The sequence below is a fragment of the Neoarius graeffei genome, chromosome 1 (genome assembly GCF_027579695.1).
Source record: "Neoarius graeffei isolate fNeoGra1 chromosome 1, fNeoGra1.pri, whole genome shotgun sequence".
NCBI classification, from domain to species: Eukaryota; Metazoa; Chordata; class Actinopteri; order Siluriformes; family Ariidae; genus Neoarius; species Neoarius graeffei.
Window position 1 is genome coordinate 4,592,560 of NC_083569.1, and position 21,879 is coordinate 4,614,438.

General features: G+C 41.9%; 2 protein-coding genes across 2 annotated transcripts in view; one reads left to right on the plus strand and one right to left on the minus strand.

Annotated features, from left to right (window-relative positions):
• The window catches only part of cdc73 (cell division cycle 73, Paf1/RNA polymerase II complex component, homolog (S. cerevisiae)), a 104,826-nt gene that overhangs the window by 26,920 nt on the left and 56,027 nt on the right, over positions 1-21,879 (minus strand). Inside the window, exon 11 of the mRNA XM_060928484.1 lies at positions 2,074-2,131. Within this exon, the coding sequence (XP_060784467.1) occupies positions 2,074-2,131 (58 nt within the window). The remainder of the gene's footprint in view (positions 1-2,073; positions 2,132-21,879) is intronic.
• Positions 1-21,879, plus strand: part of LOC132891040 (beta-1,3-galactosyltransferase 2-like) — a 62,534-nt gene that overhangs the window by 20,949 nt on the left and 19,706 nt on the right. The gene's annotated exons all lie outside the window — the stretch shown is intronic.

The window sequence follows — 21,879 nt, forward strand, 5'->3', positions numbered from 1 at the left end:
TTCAAATAAAGAATACATGCTTGAAATATTCAGGGTTTTTTTTTTTTTTTGCAGTTTGACGTAAATATCTACCACACATTACAATATCAGTAGACATTTTATATTTTGGTTCGAGGAATGACGGGCAACCTTTGACCTGGATTTCCATATGGTTGCGATGTAAATTGCCTGTTATTTATTGGTAAACGACAAAACTAGAAATTAATACAAAACAACGAATAATTAAAGTGCCATTCCACCATTGGATGTATTCTTTGGCATAAAATACAATATATTTTGACAACATATATAAACGGTATCACTAGACAGAGAAATCTTTTAGCTTCAAAATGATACATCAAACAATTTTTTGACAACGACAAGTATATTAATTTTGCGACCAAAGTCACCTACCCTTTTAATTTCCGCGCGTGATGTCATCGGCAGGTTCCCCTTCTTGTGTACCACGTGACTTGTGACGTGGCACATATTATCAGCAATGGCGGATAGAACGCGATAAAAATAATACCAATAAATCTAGCCAATACCAATAAATCTAGCTAACTGAAAGATTAACTCAATTTTTCGCAGTTTTTTTGGCCCCCATATACGAAGAGAAATGACTCTCTCACTTTGGGGGTTTCCTGGTCTAAAAATAGACCGACACGTGGTACACAAGAAAGGGAACCTGCCGATGACATCACGTTTCACTACCGCGCGGAAATTAAAAGGGTAGGTGACTTTGGTCGCAAAATTAATATACCTGTCGTTGTCAAAAAATTATGTTTGATATATCATTTTGAAGCTAAAAGATTTCTCTGTCTAGTCATGTTGTCATAAAATATATTGTATTTTATGCCAAAGAATACATCCAATGGTGGAATGGCACTTTAACAAAATGCGATCTGCGAAAACATTTAGAAAGTGGGTAGAAAGATTCTCCGACGCAGGCTCAACATCATCAGTTCATCGGTTTACAAACATTAGAATTACTTCCTCATTTACGTAAAAACACACAGATACCCCTTTTCCACCAAATCGGTTCCAGTGCTGGTGCTGGTTCACAACTCGTTCAACTTGCGAGCCAGCTGAGAACCAGTTTGCTTTTCCATAGCTCGCGGTGCTAAGAGAAGACGCGTCATTACGTCGCTGTATGCGTCAGTTACGTCGCTACGTTTGCATAAACCTTGGCGCGAATATCGAAGCAAAAACAACGCAGAAGAAGCAGCAGCAGCAACAACAATAATAATAATGGATGACTTCGTGTTTGTACAGCTGCTGCTTCTCGTCGCTTAAAAATGGCGATCTTTCGCGGTCTTGTTATTGTTGTTGGTCTTAACAACTCCGCCCCCCGCTGACGTAAGCGGTTCTTTCCTCTGGCCCAGCAGAGAGTTGGTGCTAGCCTGGAACCGTTTATTCTGGCCCCAGAGCCAGTTCTTTGTCAGTGGAAACAGAAAACCCGGTTCCAAACTAAGCACTGGCCCCGAACCAGCCCTGGAACTGATTTGGTGGAAAAGGGGCATGACATCCGTATATTTATATGAAAAGATATTTTGGACTGAATATAGAAGTCTATGGAAAGCAAACTTTAAATAAAAACTGTTTTGTTAACTTAACACCACATACCGATTTTTATTTATATATATATATATATATATATATATATATATATATATATATATATATATATATACACACACACACTTACGTATTGAAAGTCTTTTCTACTTTTGCAACGGCCAAAAGATCGTTCAGGTATCGATAATTGTAGCCGCCGCTCTACTATTTAACCCTTTGGTGACTGACCCCTTGAAAATCGTTCCTCCAGGAACGATGACGTTTCAGTTGTCAAGACAACGGAAAAACTAAAATACAAAACAGAAAGATACGTCACAATGCTCTTGTGCACAAAACAAAATGCTCTTGTATTTTAGTTTTTCCGTTGTCTTGACAACTGAAACGTCATCGTTCCTGGAGGAACGATTTTCAAGGGGTCAGTCACCAAAGGGTTAATTAAAAAATAAGAATAAAAGGGAGTGGGGGAATAAACGTGGAGGGAACATGATGTACATTTGGATGTGCACTTCTTCCTACCTGGTCTTGGAACAGGCTGCATGGCAGGAGTCTGGGCCTTCCGTGCTGACGCTCCTTCCTGGAAGGATATTGGAAACGTATTAATATTTAATCCCTTCATATAAACGTTAATATCCGAGCTGGATGTAAAGCATATTAGGAATGACTCAAAGGTCAAAATTATTACAAGGGCTTTTAAAACACAAATGATTATTTCAATAAGATTAAAGTCTCTTACGAGCGTGAAACCAAAATGTCTAAACCACAGACCACAAGGACTTTCTTTCACAGCTTGTAATTTACCCCAAAGGAGTTCGATCACAGAACCAAACCAACCAGCAGGGTGAATAAAAAAGAGGAATAAAAATAAGAAAGATTATTTTAACGAATCATTCCATACCGATATTGGTCCCAGTTAGACCCAATGATCTGAGAAAAACATTGTTGGGGTTGTGAAGTGCAACACAATCTATCGCAGCACTGTTGTGGCTTTTTTTTTTAAAAAACAATCACATAAAAACCTCACCACTACATCCCTAGAGAGAGAGAGAGAGAGAGAGAGAGAGAAAAAAAGCCAGCTATTAACCAACAGCAGGGCGAGAAAACGCAAAATCCGACCAAACTCGTGAGAGCAGATCAAGAGAACGCTGCTCTATCATCTTCACGTGCGCCATCATTCCGTAGTTTGTTCTAGCTCGCGTCGCTCAGGTTTTAGCAAGAAAACATCCACATCCCCACCGAGTGATTCAAATTGATATCAGAATCACGCTGTTATTATGACGACAGATTAAACTTCTGTAAAGGAATCTCTTTACTCATTTATCCACCCAAAGTTGGGACGCTGTGTGAACTGTAACTAAAAACAAAAATCATGGAAACCCGATAGTGCACTTCACTGAAAAATAGTACCGTATTTTCCGGACTATACGTCGCTCCGGAGTTTAAGTCGCATCAGCCAAAAAATGCATTATGAAGACGAAAAAAACATATATACGTCGCACCGGACTATAAGTCGCACTTTTTTGAAGGGTTATTCTATCCATAGAATCTGTGATTGTATCTGATAAGCGGTGCGTGGTTACTGCACGACTGCATTGTTTATTTAATAACCGAACAGCTGAGCAGTGATAACGCGCCCTTTGCCCTGTAAGTAGCCTAGTCTGATTATTTTAAATATCTACTATCACTATCGTTATTACTAATAGCCTATATTATTATTATAACTAATATTAGTCGCCTATTACTGATGCATTAATCGGTTTGCTTTTAGAATATTTTTACCGGTAGGGCTTCTTATCGCCCCATGGCGCTTTCATCTGTGTTATTAAAGCTGTAGTCATCATCGAGGAGTGTCATTCTTCATTTTTGTCGAATTTTATTTCATCAAATCAGAGGTCAAGTAGGCTATAGGTATATCATCTCCAAAGACAGGTACGGTAGTAAAAACAACCGTCTAGTGAAAAAAAAACAACAACCGCTTTTAAATCCCCTACTTAAATCCTTAAAATGAGTCATTTAACTCATGTCTTGTGTGATCTGATCTCCAATGGTGAAATAAACCGGCTGTGATGAGTACAGTCTGTTATTTTAGAAGATAAATGTAATATATAATTTAATATATAGACTAATAAAAATTAATATTTTATAATATAATATCACGACATATTACTGTCTGTAACTGTTTGTCACTAAAGCGTTTTCTAAGATCATAATGTCTGATATTATTATTATTATTATTATTATTATTATTTTACACACACAATAAGCGCATGTGCGTAAAGTTATAGTAAACCATCCCCCGCCCTTTTTTTTTTTTTGAGTCGCCGGACCCACCCACCTCCTGCGTTCTGGGACCTCCCACTTCACAAATTAAGCACTGCCTAAAATCACTACATAACTTATTTAAATAACTATAGGCCTATCATTAATAATAATACACAGGTCAATCAAGTTTATCAAGCTGATGATTTCACTGCAAATCCATTGAATTCCTCATCCTCGGTGTCGCTTCTGAACAACTCTGCCAACTCCAGCGGCAGATGAAGCGCCGTTTCCTCTTCTTCTGCGTGGCTGTCGTCAGACTCAGCATCAGCTCCAGTTATTCCGCGGTGAAAAAAAAAAAAAAAAACATATATACGTCGCACCGGAGTATAAGTCGCATGGCCAGCCGAACCATGAAAAAAAGTGCGACTTATAGTCCGAAAAATACGGTACACAGACATGTCAAATGTTGAAACCGAGAAATCATTTTTTTGAAAAAAAAAAAATGCTCATTATGAATTTGATATCAGCAACATGTTTCAGAAAAGTTGGGACAGGGGCGTGTTTACCACTGTGTTGCATCACCTCTACTTTTAACACCACTCCAAACATTTGGGAATCGAGACGACCAATTGCTGTAGTTTTCAAAAGAAAAATGCTGTCCCGTTCTTGTCAGATATACAATTTCAGTTGCTCAACAGTTCAGGGTCTCCGATCTTTCAGGAGACAGGTCTGGACTGCAGCAGGCCAGTTTAGCACCCGGACTCTTACTACGGAGACATGCAGTTTTAATCTGTGCAGAAAGTGGTTTGGTGTTGTCTTGCTGAAAGAAGGAAAGCCTTCCCTGAAAAAGATTTAGTCTGGATGGCAGACGTGTATACATCATTCAGCATTAATGATGCCTTCCCAGATGTACAAGCTACCCATGTCATGTGCACTAACGCACCCTCATACCATCACAGGTGCTGAATGCTTTTGAACTGTGCGCTGATGACAAGGACGTGGTGTCCATGATTTTCTAAAGAGAATTTCTGCTTTTGATTCGTCAGACCTCGGGACAGTTTTCTACTTCGCCTCAGTCCATCGTAAAAGAGCTCGGGGTTTCTGGATATTTCCACTACAGACACGTGTCTGCTTTTAATGCAGTGTCTCCTGAGGGCCTGAAGATCACAGGCATCCAATGTCAGTTTTCAGCCTTGTCTCTTGCATACAGAGATTTCTCCAGATTCTCTGAACCTTTTAAATGATATTATGGACCGCAGATGATGTGATCCACAAATTCTGTGCAGTTTTACACTGAGAATGTTTCATCCTTCTTAAAACTGTTGCACTGTTTGCCCACGCAGTCTTTCACAGAGCGCTGAACCCCTCCCCATCTTTACTTCCGAGAGACTCCGCCTCTCTAGGACGCTCTTTTTATACCCAATCATCTTACTGACCTGCTGCCAATTAACCTACATTTTTTTTCTTTTAGCATTACACAACTTTTTCAGTCTTTTGCTGCCCTTGAACAACTTTTCTGAAACGTGCTGCCAACATCAAATTCAAAATGAGCATCTATAAACGATGACCTTTATTTCCAGACGGTTCCGATTTCGGTTTCTCCCAGTACAGTAAGCAGAAACCGAAGTTTCGGCATCTGGATTCCAGATGTGCGAATTCTGTGAACTGCATCAACGAGACTTCAGTTTTCTTTCGCTTTAGTGTGTAGAAAGAGCGAGCGCGGACAGCTTGTTGAAAAACTATTTATACGCAGGCATGCCACTGGGGATATCTTTTAAAAAAAAAAGTGAATGTCAAGCCAGGGGTTATGGGGGCAGGCTACACCCCCACTGGGGTACAGGGGCAACGCCCTGCTAGGGGGTCGGACCTTTTCACAGAATTCATAACACATTTTAAAATTTGAGAAACTTTTAGAATAAAATGCATGCAAACTTTCAAATTAGAAGTAGGGATGTTAACCGATGACCGTTTGACCGGTGGTTGACCGAATCATCGTCAACCAGTTAATTTTTTTTTTGGTCGTCAGTTTAAAAAAAAATAAATAAATAAATCGTTTTGAAGCTGCCGATTTTGGAGCGGAGAACCTGGAATTCTGTGTTGTAAATGCTTGGGGCGTGCCATGCGGTGTAAGGACGACAGCTGACAAATCAGAAACACCCATTCGGTCATGTCCCGCCCCAGTTGAACACAGCTGCCACTCGGCGAAAGAAAAAAGTGTAGAGACAGGCTTTTTAGCTTACAAATTACTACTCTGTTTTTTTTTTTAATTATTATTAGAAGGCACATGGAGTTTAGCCTTGCCTTGGCCAGTGCATTCTGAAAGTATGTTTCGGTCTGTAGCCAACAATGCATGTTATTGCAGATCGTATCTCTCCACACAAACTAAAGGCGCAGATGCCGACTTTTTCACGGCTGAATCGCGCAGATCCGATTTTTTTTAGGGGGGGGCGTTGGAGTGTCTGAATAATTTCAGAGTAAATTCTCATTCATCTCTCATCTCTAGCCGCTTTATCCTTCTACAGGGTCGCAGGCAAGCTGGAGCCTATCCCAGCTGACTACGGGCGAAAGGCGGGGTACACCCTGGACAAGTCGCCAGGTCATCACAGGGCTGACACATAGACACAGACAACCATTCACACTCACATTCACACCTACGGTCAATTTAGAGTCACCAGTTAACCTAACCTGCATGTCTTTGGACTGTGGGGGAAACCGGAGCACCCGGAGGAAACCCACGCGGACACGGGGAGAACATGCAAACTCCACACAGAAAGGCCCTCGCCGGCCCCGGGGCTCAAACCCAGGACCTTCTTGCTGTGAGGCGACAGCGCTAACCACTACACCACCGTGCCGCCCTAGAGTAAATTCTGTATTAAAATTACTAAATGTAACAAGCGCAGCTTTCTGATTTACTGTTTTCTTCTCATACTTATACAGGGTTCTTGCAGGATTCAGTAAGTTAAATTTTAGACCTTTTTTAGACTTTTTAAGACCATTATGAAAAATTTTTTAGACCAACACGAAGCATTACAACCTGCCCTACCCCCGCCCTTCCCAAAAAAAAGACAATCGAGTTCAATTCTCAAAACAAAGTCATTTGTATTGGTAAACTGACTATCAGGGATACAAACTGACTGTGTGCTTATTTATGTCAGATGGCAACATTAGTACATTATGTCACATAGCAACAAAAGTACAAGACAATAGAGTGATAAAGGGCATTTGTGCAGTAAATGCAGTCTGTAGGGGTTTGGTTTTTCCCCCCTAACTGCAACAGAACTCATTTAAACTTTTGGTTAGTGGTGCTCTGGTAATAAAACAGCGTTATTATATAATGCACTGTTGTCAGATGATGACTTTCTTGATTGCTCATGTGAACCCCATGCTGCAAACCACAGCATCGCAGACCTCCACTTGCTGTAGCAACCATTTCAACCATATTAACAGCAAAAATGCATACACACATCTTTTAAAACTAATAGTTAAAACATACGTAGTAGCCCCGTAGCACACTTGCTTCCAGTTAAACAGCAAACTCACGCAAGGCGGCAGCGATTTACCAATGAAATCAAGTCATACCTTGCAAGAGGTATACAAGGGAGACAGCAGGTTTTTAAAGGAACAGTCCACCGTACTTCCATAATGAAATATGCTCTTATCTGAATTGAGACGAGCTGCTCCGTACCTGTCCGAGCTTTGCGCGACCTCCCAGTCAGTCAGACGCGCTGTCACTCCTGTTAGCAATGTAGCTAGGCTCAACATGGCCAATGGTATTTTTTGGGGCTGTAGTTAGATGCGACCAAACTCTTCCGCGTTTTTCCTGTTTACACAGGTTTATATGACCAGTGACATGAAACAAGTTCAGTTACACAAATTGAAACGTGGCGATTTTCTACGCTATGGAAAGTCCGCACTATAATGACAGGCGTACTAACACCTTCTGCGCGCTTCGGCAGCGCATTGATATGGAGCTCAGATATCAATGCGCTGCCGAAGCGCGCAGAAGGTGTTAGTACGCCTGTCATTATAGTGCGGACTTTCCATAGCATAGAAAATCGCCACGTTTCAATTTGTGTAACTGAACTTGTTTCAGCTCTGTCAGCGCAATGCAGCCCACTTCCCCTGTTTGAAATCTCTGTCTGTCAGTCATCAGAGCATGGACAAGTATGCAAACTTGCTTTCCGGTCTCATGCACGAGTTTGCCAATCGATTCACGGTTTTCACTGAACTGGAAAAGGACTTTGCGTTTTTTGGCTCTCCATTCACCACGGATGCTTCCGAGGTCCCCGAGGCGATGCAAATGGAACTGATAGACTTGCATTGCTGCACGCGGTTGAAGGACATGTACAAATCTGTTGGTATTGAATCATTCTACCAACCGTTGCCACCTGAGTACCCGACTATCACTGCATTTGCAGGTAAAATACTCTGTTTGGGACAACATATTTATGTGAGCAGGCATTTTCAGTTATGAATATTAATAAATCGAAAATGCGCAATCGTATGACACATGGATATCTCAATGATGTCATGAAAATAGCCACGGCCCAGAGCCTGTCCCCCAATGTGGACAAGCTGGTGAAAAATAAAAGGCTTCTGGCTTCGACGTGTAAAATGTAGCTGGCTTGTCTGCCCATGTAACAGTGCTGTGAAGTAAAGATTGGGAGGGTACGTTCGTGGGAGTGGGAGTTTGTGGGAGTTGTTTAAGTTAATGTACCATCTGTTATTTATGTCTTTTTATTATTAAGTTCTAGTGAATATTTAGTCACTTGGCCTGTTGGTGGAGTACTTAACCTTGGCACATCTTTTGACTTCTTTAGGGCTACTTAGGGCCATCTTTTTTAATTGGCCTAATTAGGCCTGTGTATTGACATGGTTTTATGTGCAAGTTGTCAATAAATCTGATCAAAGTAATTTACAGTTTAGTTGTGTTTTTATGTGTCCTCGTCCATTTTGTTGTTTTTTTATTATTTAAAAAAAACAAACATTTATAAATAATATTTATATTCATAAATGATATCAAGGTGGCACGGTGGTGTAGTGGTTAGCGCTGTCGCCTCACAGCAAGAAGGTCCTGGGTTCGAGCCCCGGGGCCGGCGAGGGCCTTTCTGTGTGGAGTTTGCATGTTCTCCCTGTGTCCGCGTGGGTTTCCTCCGGGTGCTCCGGTTTCCCCCACAGTCCAAAGACATGCAGGTTAGGTTAACTGGTGACTCTAAATTGAGCGTAGGTGTGAATGTGAGTGTGAATGGTTGTCTGTGTCTATGTGTCAGCCCTGTGATGACCTGGCGACTTGTCCAGGGTGTACCCCGCCTTTCGCCCGTAGTCAGCTGGGATAGGCTCCAGCTTGCCTGCGACCCTGTAGAACAGGATAAAGCGGCTAGAGATAATGAGATGAGATGATATCAAATAGTATGTCTATTTGTTTAGTGTTTGGTCTTGTCATGCCGGTAATGCGGCCCCCTGAGGTCCCACTTGAAAACAATCTGGCCCCCTGACCAATTTCACCCTGGCACCCCTGTCCTAAGGGGTCATCCATAATTCATCATTTTGAGCACCCCCCCCCAAAAAAAGTGTACATTAGCGGACCAAAAAAAAAAAGATGGATCTACGTGGAATAGGAATTCAAAATAAAACCATGTCTTGTATTACTTTTTATTAAAATTGGATGACAGGACAATACAAAGATTCACAAGAGAAGAAAAGAAGCAGTGTTGGGAGTAACGCATTACAAAAGTAACAAATTCCTGTAATGCATTGCTTTTTGCGGTAATGTAAGGCATTACAGAAAAAAATATGGTAATATTTTACTCGGTACAAATGTCAGTAACGCGCATTACAATGCAGGAATGAAGTGGTGGGGTTTTTTTTTTTCCCCTTCATACAAATTCGCCAAAATCACAGCGAGATCAGCAGAGGTGAAACATCTGCGCAAAATGTTTCACTTCCTTTTCCTTTAGGCTAGACAGACAGGAGAGAGAGAGAGATATGAGTGAACCTGCAGCTGATCTAACGTCGGATAGCACGTTCTCCAGATGGGCATACGCCCGTTACTTTAAGTTTGTGAAAAATAAGGATGTGAAGAACATTTTGTGTGCTAAACCTGAAGAACTGTCCACTTCCTGAAATAGCACCAGTAATTTAACTAAGCATTTACAGAGGTGCCACAGTAACATGAAGTTAGCAAGGAAGCAAGCGGAGGATGAGAGTGGCGATAAAATCACAAAGCAGCCAAAATTAACGTTCTGCCGCTCCGAGATGCTCCTTCAGCGTCAAGAGGTTGTGGCAGAGTATGTTGTTGAAGATATGCTGACAGTTTGTTGACATGTTTGTCCTGTATACAGGGCTTTCCACTAAGGCTCAGCCATGACAAATAAGTAGCCAGCCGGGGGCGGAGTAAACACAAAATAAACTCCTGTGCACGCAGTTCCCAGGATTAAATGCATTTTCCACAGACCATTTATTTATTCACTTTACTCAAATACAAAGTAAAATGGCAGTAAGCAGCGCTCGAAACTAACGGTGTCCCGATGTCCCGGGGACCATAAAAAATGTCATCGGGACACAAAATGATCATATCTGGGACAATCCCGGGACAATGGAAAAAAAAATAGATCTAGAAAAAAGTTCTACATTAATATTATTTACAAAGCCGTAACACATACGTAGACATTCACCTAATTTGTCAATTTTAAAACGTTAACAGCGAAAAATACATTAGTAGCTACACTTTCGATGCACCTGCATCAGTAGGCTACAGAGCAGCGCATTATATGGACTTGGAATGGAATTGCTACCGCACACGCTGCGCCGACTCTTGCCAGAACAAAAATGCTGAAGTGGTTGAAGCGGACCGACCGCGGGGAAGAAACTGAAAGCCCAGACATAACGTCTCCGGGACCTTCAGGATCCAAAGCGTCATCGCCTGGTCTGCAGGCAACGCTAGCAACTGAATGAACTTAATGAACACTGTTAGACACGTTATAAAATACAACAGGAATGATGTGGATGATATTGACGGAAGATACCGTTCAACAGAATAAGTGAGTTTTCTTGGTGTCTTTCTAGTTCAGAAAGTTTAGTCAGTCAGCAGCACAACTAGGCTCGGACCTGGCACTATGCTGATGTTGCTAACATTTGCACCCACGCTTCGGCAGCGAAAGTTCATAAAATGGATAACGGAAAGTTCATAAAAATGGATAACGGTAATGGATAACGGAAAGTTCATAAAAATGGATAACGGAAAGTTCATAAAAATGGATAACGGAAAGTTCATAAAAATGGATAACGGTAATGGTGAAAATTATAAGTTGGCCTTATAAGTGCCAACAGATATTCAAGGTATAAGTAGATGAAATGAACATAAAAGGGGTCTTATTTTCAACTAAAGTGTACTGCAGATGTAGGGAGTCGAAACATTTTCTGAATGAGCTAGTTGGCCCCTTTAAATAAACGGGTATCTATTCATACAGTGAGATCGCCAAAGTTTAATAAACTGAAAATGCAATAACTGTAATTTTGAAGTAGATGATGTATAGGACATGTGTCGCTTGTGTCTTGTGACTTATTGTAAAAATGATATAAAGGGTTCAAAATCGCATAGTTACAAATATAATAGTAACTTCATATGATAATATTAACCACTGGTTATTTCAGAGAGGAAAAAAATGGGGACACTATTGCTTCCATTCGGGACAATACAACACAGAATTCGGGACCACTGGGGGACACAAAGAAAAAAAGTTAATTTCGAGCCCTGGCAGTAAGTCTTCTCTCTTTTCTTGCGTATTGCATCATGAGGCGTTCCTGGCTTGTAAATCTCTTCTTTTCGGTGCATGACACATTCACGCAGCTGAGCATGCTATGAACAGGCATGAAAATGGGTCAGGGGTAGGGCTGCTTGATATTGGAAAAAAATCAATATCATGATTTTTTCAGTAAATATCGATATCGCGATTTTTAAAACGATATTTATACACCTTTTTTTAAAGCCCTGATCATCAACACCTGAGGCACCGGGCCACATTTTTATAGTAAAGCAATTCCAGCGTTATGGACGTGACACTTGAACTCAAAATGGCAACAAATGACCCAGTGCATGTTTTATTGTCTCCCAGTATTTAAACAGGTGTTGCATATTTTAAGGCTGTACCATACTGGAGAAGTGATAGAACAAGAACAATTCCCATAGTACATCTAGGGCATGCCAGAAAACGCCAATAAAAGATGCGTTATGGATGTGACAGAAAAAGTATCACTTTTCTTGGGTGACTGTACATTTTTATCAAACTCTGTGAAATTGTAAACCTAATGTCGAAATGGAGATATCCATTTGATAGAGGGGTCCAAGGTGAATATTAAAAAAATCTTTGTTTAAAATATTTGGTATTTTATGCAGAGTTTCGGAAGGAAAAGTCAGCGTTATGGATGTGACGCGTCTGAAATAGACATGGCATATGTTTAGAAAATCAGCAATTTAACCACCATAACCCTTTGAAAAACTCTCTAAATATCAGCTAAAACTATCAAAGTTCTTAAATAATATTTAGGATGGCTATTGTTTTGCTGTTTTGTGGATTTTAGCATACATTTCTGTGGCTTGTGGCAATAATATAGAATTGTACATGATCAAAGTTATTCGTGTCATTAGCTAAAGTAGTGAAGGCGAAGGGAACAATTCTTGTGACAAATTGGTTCAACTTATTCACATCTGTAAAATACAGGCCTAGGTGATATCTCTGGGAGTGGTTTTGATGTATTACATGTTGAGGTTGACATTTACATGGAATTGCCCAGTACAGGCCTCATAGGCTACCTGTCAACCCTTCCCGTTGTACCCTGAAACGCCTTTTACTTAAACTATTTACTGTGCAAGCGCGTACTTTGCATAGGTCCTATAGCCTGCACAAGGCTCACGTTCTCCTCACTCAACATTTCCGATCACAGAGGATGGAGCCAGCGCTGGTATTACCAGTCATTACTGCGTAACGTCCACACTGGCTCGTAGCCAGCCAAGGATAAAATCTCTCTCTCTCTCACACACACAACAACGTAAGCTTGTGTGTTGTTAAGACACCAACATTAAACACGCACAATAGAGAAACAAGTCCTTAAGAATTAACATACATGAAAATAGGCTTCTCTTCCTTCATCTTCCAAATGTGGACTCCGCTATCTTTTTGGCATGTCAGCATTGAAATACCATTTGCAGAGATATTTCACTCGCCATTAAGTAAAAGCAACACATGATTAGGGCTACATGATTAGCAGGGGGACACCGTTTTAAGCGCACGGAATTTTAAAAACAAACAATGTAATTACATCTGAGTCCGTCTACATCGCGCAATAAACCCGTCCTTAGCAGAACCTACTTCAAAGCATGATGCTAGCTGCAGATGCACAAGTCAAAATCAAATGAACCCAAGTAAACATGCCGCGGCGGGCAACATTAATAACCAAATTGCCTTACCTTAAAACGCTGCCTTGACCACAGGACGACTCGCAATTATTCCACTTAAATCCACACGGTTTAACACATCTAACACAGCTAGCAAGCTGGATATGTGCTAATATTGTTGCGCTTGTTTTCTTCCGTAGATGCCATTTTTACATTACCCAGTCCCACATCCAAAAATATGACGTAAATATATGTTAATTGTATTATTATAACTATTAGCAAGCAAATCAAACAACATATTAAGAAATCAATATATCAAATCACCCGACACGTATGAAAACAGAAGAACTGATTTTTTACTGTTGCGGAGATATCGCGGGAGTAGAATGGATGACGTATGCAAGGATACGGTGTGCCTTAGGGGACAGAAGGGTTCGTTTTACCTTACTGTCACGTCAATGTTATTGTTTTATTGCCATTGTAGAAACATTGTGCACGTCCCTTTCGACAAATGACAAAAAAATCGTTTCATATCGATATTATGAATTTTGATATCGTTTGACACCAATATCGATATCGTGATAAAAATACGATATATTGCACAGCTCTAGTCAGGGGTTGAAAAGGTGAGAAGGGTGCGCACGCGCGGGGGTGTGGTATTGTCGGGCGACGGGCGTGGCTGCCCTTGTTTGCATAATTTATGTCCTTGTGGCAGAGGACACACCTGGCCAATCCCTCCCTGTCAATTTTCTTAAAGAAATCCCCAACATGAAAGGACACCTCTTGTCCCTTCACAGATACCTTGCCCTCCAGCTTAAGCCAGGCCCACTTCCAGCTGCATTTAATGCCTGCATCCAGCTTAACAGCTGCAGCGTCCTCTTCCCCAACACACTCATTCTAAGGATAATGTTTGTATTAGTGCAAGTGGTACATCAGTATCAACTGTAAACCACTCTCTACTGTTAGTCCGTGACCTAGAGGGGTTGGTTGTTACCGAAAAAGTGGCAAAGGCTACCATACCTTTTCTGAAAGCTTGGAGTCTCAGCTTTTCAGTGATGTATGATGGCCATCTGACAGGAGTAGCTGTTTTGAGTCATCACACAATGTAAACTCATTCATCTCATTATCTCTAGCCGCTTTATCCTGTTCTACAGGGTCGCAGGCAAGCTGGAGCCTATCCCAGCTGACTACGGGCGAAAGGCGGGGTACACCCTGGACAAGTCGCCAGGTCATCACAGGGCTGACACACAGACAACCATTCACACTCACATTCACACCTACGCTCAATTTAGAGTCACCAGTTAACCTAACCTGCATGTCTTTGGACTGTGGGGGAAACCGGAGCACCCGGAGGAAACCCACGCGGACACGGGGAGAACATGCAAACTCCGCACAGAAAGGCCCTCGCCGGCCACGGGGCTCGAACCCGGACCTTCTTGCTGTGAGGCGACAGCGCTAACCACTACACCACCGTGCCGCCACAATGTAAACTAAGGTTGAGAAAATATTGTGTATAAATCAAGCAGAACACTGATATTGCCGAAATCTATATTGGACATATTGGAATATTTTATTTTATGTTTGGCATCATTTTAAAGGGGAGACTCTGAGCTTTCATTTAAATCCTTTTGTGAGCATTTTAGATGAGTACAGCCAACCCTGGAGCTCTTCAAACTTTTAAATCACACACATTTTCCTTCAATTTCCGCCTAAGTCATCCTTTGTCTTTTAATTCTGTGGCACCAGAAAAACAAAATCCAAACACTGAAATACTGGCATGACCCTGAGGATTCAGAAAATGTACCATTTACCCATATTATCTGATTTGGAGGGGGGATTTTCAGTCTGATAACAGACATGGCGTTTTTTCAAAGACAAAACAGTAGTGTACGATTCTAATTTGTTGACATGTCGAGTTGAAAGTCTGAGGTAAAAGGGCAATTCCATGTAAATGTCAACCTCACCATGCAAAAATAAAGCAACATGTAATACATCAAAACCACTCCCAGAGATCTCACCTAGGCCTGTATTTTACAGATGTGAATAAGTTGAACCATTTTGTAACCAACCTAATATGTCACTGTCAGTCTTTCTTTCTTATAATGTAAAACCCAAGCTAAAATCAACTTTGATCATGTAGAATTCTATATTATTGCCACAAGCCACAGAAATGTATGCTAAAATCCACAAAACAGCAAAACAATAGCCATCCTAAATATTATTTAAGAACTTTGATAGTTTTAGCTGATATTTAGGCCCAATCCCAATTCTAATTTCTACCCCTACCCCTCCCCCTTGGCCCTTCCCCTTGAAACTGAGCTACAAGGGATAGGGCTTGAAATTCAACCCTTACGTATTGGGATAGCCCTTCAACGATCGCATACGTCATCGCGTACCTCCGTCAGCGTTTACGTTAGCAAAACGCAACCAAATGCGTCATTGGCTGCGACCAGCCGCTACAGTCAGAGCCCAGAACCAGAAATCTCTGCTGGCAGGGTGTGATTTGTTAACTAACACCACTGAATGGGATATCTTTGGCGCTTCGTGCACCACATCCGACAGAATGAGGTGTCAGAACACTCATGTAAACAATAAAAGCGAGAATAACAGAACAAAACGTACGCAGTCAAGCAACCGAAAACAATACTCACTCCCAAAGCTTTTTAGCAGCAGCTTGGATTTCAGAAATCGCTGCTCATTCTCAGCTCGAAAGCGAATCAAGCGGCGTGTTTCCTCTGGATAACAACTTAAAACACGTAAATAATGGAGAAAATACATTTATGACAATCTTTCGCCGCGGGAACCGCCATCTTTCTGAAATCCGCATGGCATTGTGGGAAATCACTCAAACCCCTTCGTTCGGAGTCAGCTCCAGGAAAATCTCCGTTTGGAGGGGTACAGAAGCCCTACCCCTTCCCCTACCCCTCCGCGTTAACTGGGATTGGGATACCCCTACCCCTTCACGTGAACGCGCAAAATGGAGGGGAAGGGCCAAGGGGTTGGTCCAAGGGGTGAAATGGGATTCGGCCTTAGAGAGTTTTCAAAGGGTTATGGTGGTTAAATTGCTGATTTTCTAAACATATGCCATGTCTATTTCAGACGCGTCACATCCGTAATGGAATTTCGTCGCATCCATAACGCTGACTTTTCCTTCCGAAACTCTGCATGAAATACAAAATATTTTAAACAAAGATTTTTAAATATTCACCTTGGACCCCTCTATCAAATGGATATCTCCATTTCGACATTAGGTTTACAATTTCACAGAGTTTGATAAAAATGTACAGTCACCCAAGAAAAGTGATACTTTTTCTGTCACGTCCATAACGCATCTTTTATTGGCGTTTTCTGGCATGCCCTAGATGTACCGTATTTTCTGGACTATAGAGCGCACCTGTATATAAGCCGCATCCGCTCTATTTTTAAAAAAAATTTTTTTAAAAAGATATACAAGCCGCACCGGGCTATAAGCCGCAGATATCTATGTTGAAAAATTAGATATTTACTGCATGTACAGAACGATTTTGTACTGTAAATGTACATGTATGTACCTGAACAGATTCTTTCCGAACAGTGCCTTTTAACACGGCAGCAACTTTGCTGATTAAAACGGAACAGAACCAAGAGAAAATAACCGGGATTTATTTACCTTCATTTGTCCTGTGTTTGAAACCACAAGTCACTTTAATCATCTTCGCTGGATTTGAAAATAATTACCAGTTAGTAATTTGTCGTGCGTGTCCTATCTGCTAATTCTTCTTTGCATTGATTTTTCGTCTGTCTTATTTTTGATTCTACTTCCGGTTAGAGCGCCCCTAGCGGTGGAAGAAAAATCCACAGAATAGCCGCACCTTTGTATAAGCCGCATGGTTCAAAACCTAGGAAAAAAGTAGTGGCTTATAGTCCAGAAAATACGGTACTATGGGAATTGTTCTTGTTCTATCACTTCTCCAGTATGGTACAGCCTTAAAATATGCAACACCTGTTTAAATACTGGGAGACAATAAAACATGCACTGGGTCATTTGTTGCCATTTTGAGTTCAAGTGTCACATCCATAACGCTGGAATTGCTCAAAACATTTTTAGAAAAAGTTATTCAGCATTTTGAGATATATTTCAAAGGGTCCTTAATACATGTCCACCACATACAATTTATATCAGGTCCCAACTTTCACGGAATTTACATTACAAAATGTTCTGCTTGATTTATACGCAATATTTTCTCAACCTTAGTTTACATCATGTGTGATAACTCAAAACAGCTACTCTTGTCAGATGGCCATCATACATCACTGAAAAGCTGAGACTCCAAGCTTTCAGAAAAGGTACGGTAGCCTTTTCCACTTTTTCGGTAACGGTTTCCATATTTTGAGGCCCTGGCTCACGGTCTGTGTGTTCACACCAGAAACTACTAAAGCTTTAATGGCCAGAAGTAGGCTAGCTGACTTAGAATGGTGACAAAAGCTACAGCAGCAACTAAAAATATCAACATAACGATTTACACAACAGCTTTAGTGGCTTTTGGTCTAAACACACGGCAAGCCTTTTGTGACGCACTCTTCCCTGTTGTCTTCTCTCTAATTTCGCGCTGAAAAAAAATTGACGCCCCGTCTTGTCAATGGATGGAGCCCGGGCAGTAAATGCGAGACGCCCGCTTTCGCTATTTTAGATGGCTCAAAACCATTACGTTTTAATGAATCAATAAATAACAGTGTAAAACAGTGGAGTGTAAAAAAAGACCAGGGTTCACAAGTTTTTAATTTTGTCACAAAAGGCTTCAAGCACGGGCCAAAGCATAAGCTAAAGGCCAATTTATGCTGACAACCCAGTCCTCGCAGATAGCGTCGCAGACAGTGTCTGCGTAGCCCCCCCCACCTTCGCAGACGCTCTGCGCGCACCTCCCAGAAATTGTCACCACCGCAGAAGCCTCGCAGACAAGAGGGCTCTGATTGGTCCACTCTACATCCGCTGTACACGCACTTCCGCTTCCCTACTTTCCTGGTTTGGTTTGTTTTCACGACCGGCATTTTTAAAAACACGAGCGAAGATGGAGCAGCACGAAGAGCGGTTGATCGAGGAAGTGAGGAAGTACGTACATCTATACGACTCCAGTTCTACTCATTATAAGTAACCGGAGGATAAACACTCCACTAACCACACCCACCAACTACTCCTAGCGACTTCGCGCCCCCTTGCGTTGCGGCGGTGAATAACATCGCGCACGCCTATTACTCCCCGCTCAACGATAAATTACAACTGTCTGCGAAAAGCTATCTGCGAAAGCCTTGTCGCAAGAGCATGCAGAGGCCTTAAGTTTTAGAGTTTACCACTTCACCTTCAGCCTTTTCAGCCCCTCACGTGAATATTATCCTCACACGTCCCTGAAATACCAATTACAGAGATAACAGAAAGAAGTTTGTGTTTCTTCTTTTATGTTACCATTAACTACACAAGCTTTAAGCTAACTTAATAGCTGGCAAACGGGAGCTATTATTTTCACCAGAGCTTCGGCTAGCTCTGGCAGTGTTCAACGCAAGCTGTAGCGAACGGCAGTAAAGGCCAATTTATGCTGACAACCCAGTCCTCGCAGACGGTGTCGCAGACAGTGCCTGCGTAGCCCCCCCACCTTCGCAGACGCTCTGCGCGCACCTCCCAAAAATTGTGACCACCGCAGAAGCCTCGCAGACAGTGCCGCAGACAAGAGGGCTCTGATTGGTCCACTCTACCCACTGTACACGCACTTCCGCTTCCCTACTTTCCTGGTTTGGTTTGTTTTCATGACCGCCATTTTTAAAAACACGAGCGAAGATGGAGCAGCACGAAGAGCGGTTGATCGAGGAAGTGAGGAAGTACGTACATCTATGCGACTCCAGTTCTAGTCATTATATTAAAAAAAAAAAGTTCTAGTCATTATAAGTAACCGGAGGATAAACACTCCACTAACCACACCCACCAACTACTCCTAGCGACTTCGTGCCCCCTTGCGTTGTGCCGGTGAATAACATCGCGCACGCCTATTACTCCCCGCTCAACGATAAATTACAACTGTCTGCGAAAAGCTATCTGCGAAAGCCTTGTCGCAAGAGCATGCAGAGGCCTTAACTTTGTTATACCGCACAAGATATGAAAACGATTGAAACCATTACTCACCAAATTCAATCCGCTGGTAAATGCAGGTAAATGTGTAAGTTACGCTCTGGTCTGCTTTGTCCCAGGCCATCCTTAAAAAAAAATCCGTTTCCTGTCCACCGGGTGAGCAAAAAAATTTTCAGTCGGGAGGGAGGGATTTTAATTTTTAATTTTTTTTTTAATTATATATGGATGGATAAGAAATCGCAATGCTGTTTGCTTTTTCTTTCAGTACTTTATTACAAAAGCAGACACATTTAATAAAATGACAGTTTAAATCAACTGAAACTTGTACAAAAACTTTAAGTTAGCATTTTAAATACTGACTGCAACATTTGCAAAACTCCGGATCTCCTTCCTTCATGGTGGCTGCCATTTTTTTTTTGTGCCGCACGGCGCATGTGCAGAGCTGATTCGACAGGGCTTTCCACAAGCACCGGCTGCCGGCCACACAATTAAGTCCAGCCGGCTACTTTAATGACTATTATTTTTGTAGCCCACAGGCTCTAAATATTAATTTTCGATTTTAATAAAATTAAATGTTTATCTAACGGACTGACAATAATGTCAAACTGAACCGCACTCATTTAAGTTGTGATTCGCGCTGTTTGTACCGATAATAACCACAAATTCCCCGCTGACTTCGTTGATCAGGGGAGAGTAACTCATCCGCGGCCCGACATGGTGTGTGCGCGCGCACTCGGCGGAGGCAGTATGAGCTTTAGTGGAAAGCCCTGGGAATGCGGAAATGTCAAGTTCGAGTTTAGATTTACGAACCCGAAAAAAAAAAAGTCGAAAAACCGGCGTTAAAAAAAAAAATTTCACCCGCACAAACGGCGCTCACCCGGCCGGTGGACCGGAAACAGAACATTTTTTAATAATGGCCCCAGGTGGATATGTCCTGCTTCTCGTTCTCGCAGCTTTGCAATTCAACCACAGGCTCTCTCCATGCACTCCAAGTACACGTGAAGAGTGTGCGCATGATTGGAATAATGGAACGCAGTTTGGCATACGATTGGTTCTCGGCAGCGAAGCAGCCAGGAGGATTTACTGACCGTCCAAGTGTCATTTAAAGGGCCGATTTCTGAAGTGCTCAGTTTGCGTATTAAGTCAATCATATGATAATTAAAAAAAAAAATAAAAATCTCCCGACCCCCCCAAAAAAATTTTCATGCCTGTATGAATTAACAACGACAACGGTCTGCAGTGGCGGCTACACAATTACACACTCAGCCAACATTTCTCCATTTGTGTATGAAAATACACTCCACACACTCAGTTTGGGTTCATTTACAACCAACGGTGTCTTTTGATGCCGGCACGTAATTGAACGAGAGAAGACTGGTTTACCGGAGACAAAATAAGCGTCATCTCTGCTCCTGTTCCCTCCGACACACTACTGCCTCCACCGAGTGTGCGCACACACACCGCATGTTGGGGCCACGGATGAGTTACTCTCCCTTGATCAACGGAGTCGGCGGGGAATTTGTGGTTATTATCGGTACAAACGGCGCGAATCACAACTTAAATGAGTGCGGTTCAGTTTGACATTACTGTCAGTCCGTTAGATAAACATTTAATTTTATTAAAATTAAAAATTAATATTTAGAGCCTGTGGGCTACAAAAATAATAGTCATTAAAGTAGCCGGCTGGACTTAATTGTGTGGCCGGCAGCCGGCGCTTGTGGAAAGCCCTGTGTATAAGACCCCTGTAGGGCTAATAGACCCAAGCAGGGATGAGAATGGGACATTTAAAAAAAAAAAAAAAAAAAAAAAAACCTCTGAAATGTCTGCCAACTTTCCCACATTTTATTTATTTATCTCGTGAGCGATAATGGAGGTAACCGTAACGATATATTAGATTCCTCCTGACTCTATCTTTGACACTTTCAGTAAAACGTACCTTTGTGCTTTTTTGTTTCGATGTGCTCCTGGACGTTTCTAGCTCGTCTGTTTCCATAACTGATCATATCTGAGCACAGAACCTTTCCCGGCGCGTCCACTTTTCGGATATGTTCCGTCAGGCATGTCGTCACAGTTTGTGCCCCTATCTGCACGGTAACGCTACTATCGAGCCATGCCCATCGGAAACGGTTCTTTATCCCGTTCGATTTATCGATTTCCCTGACACGATCCTTATTTTCGCGGTCCAAAACTTTCGCCATATTGGCGAAGTAACTTTGAAAACTAACCAAAATAACTAGAACTTAAGAAGCGATCAAAACCGCGTACGTATAGCTTGTTTCTCCGCGAATTGTAGAAGAAGTGAGATGAAACTAGCGCCAAAACGTTGCCGGGAATCATCGTGAGTTGTCGTTAGCATAAATATTGAAGAAAGCAATGACGATTTCCGTTATCACGGCTGCAACTAATTTTGCGATGAGCGCTGCCGAAACATGCTGGCGGGCGGTCGGTCGGTCCTGCCTGCTTGTGCCACCAAAAGCCTCGCCTCGTGCCGACCCCTCCCCCCCGAAATTTTCTCAACGGATTTACACATTTCACAAAAATGACATTTTCAGCGGGAAAACCTCGGACTTCC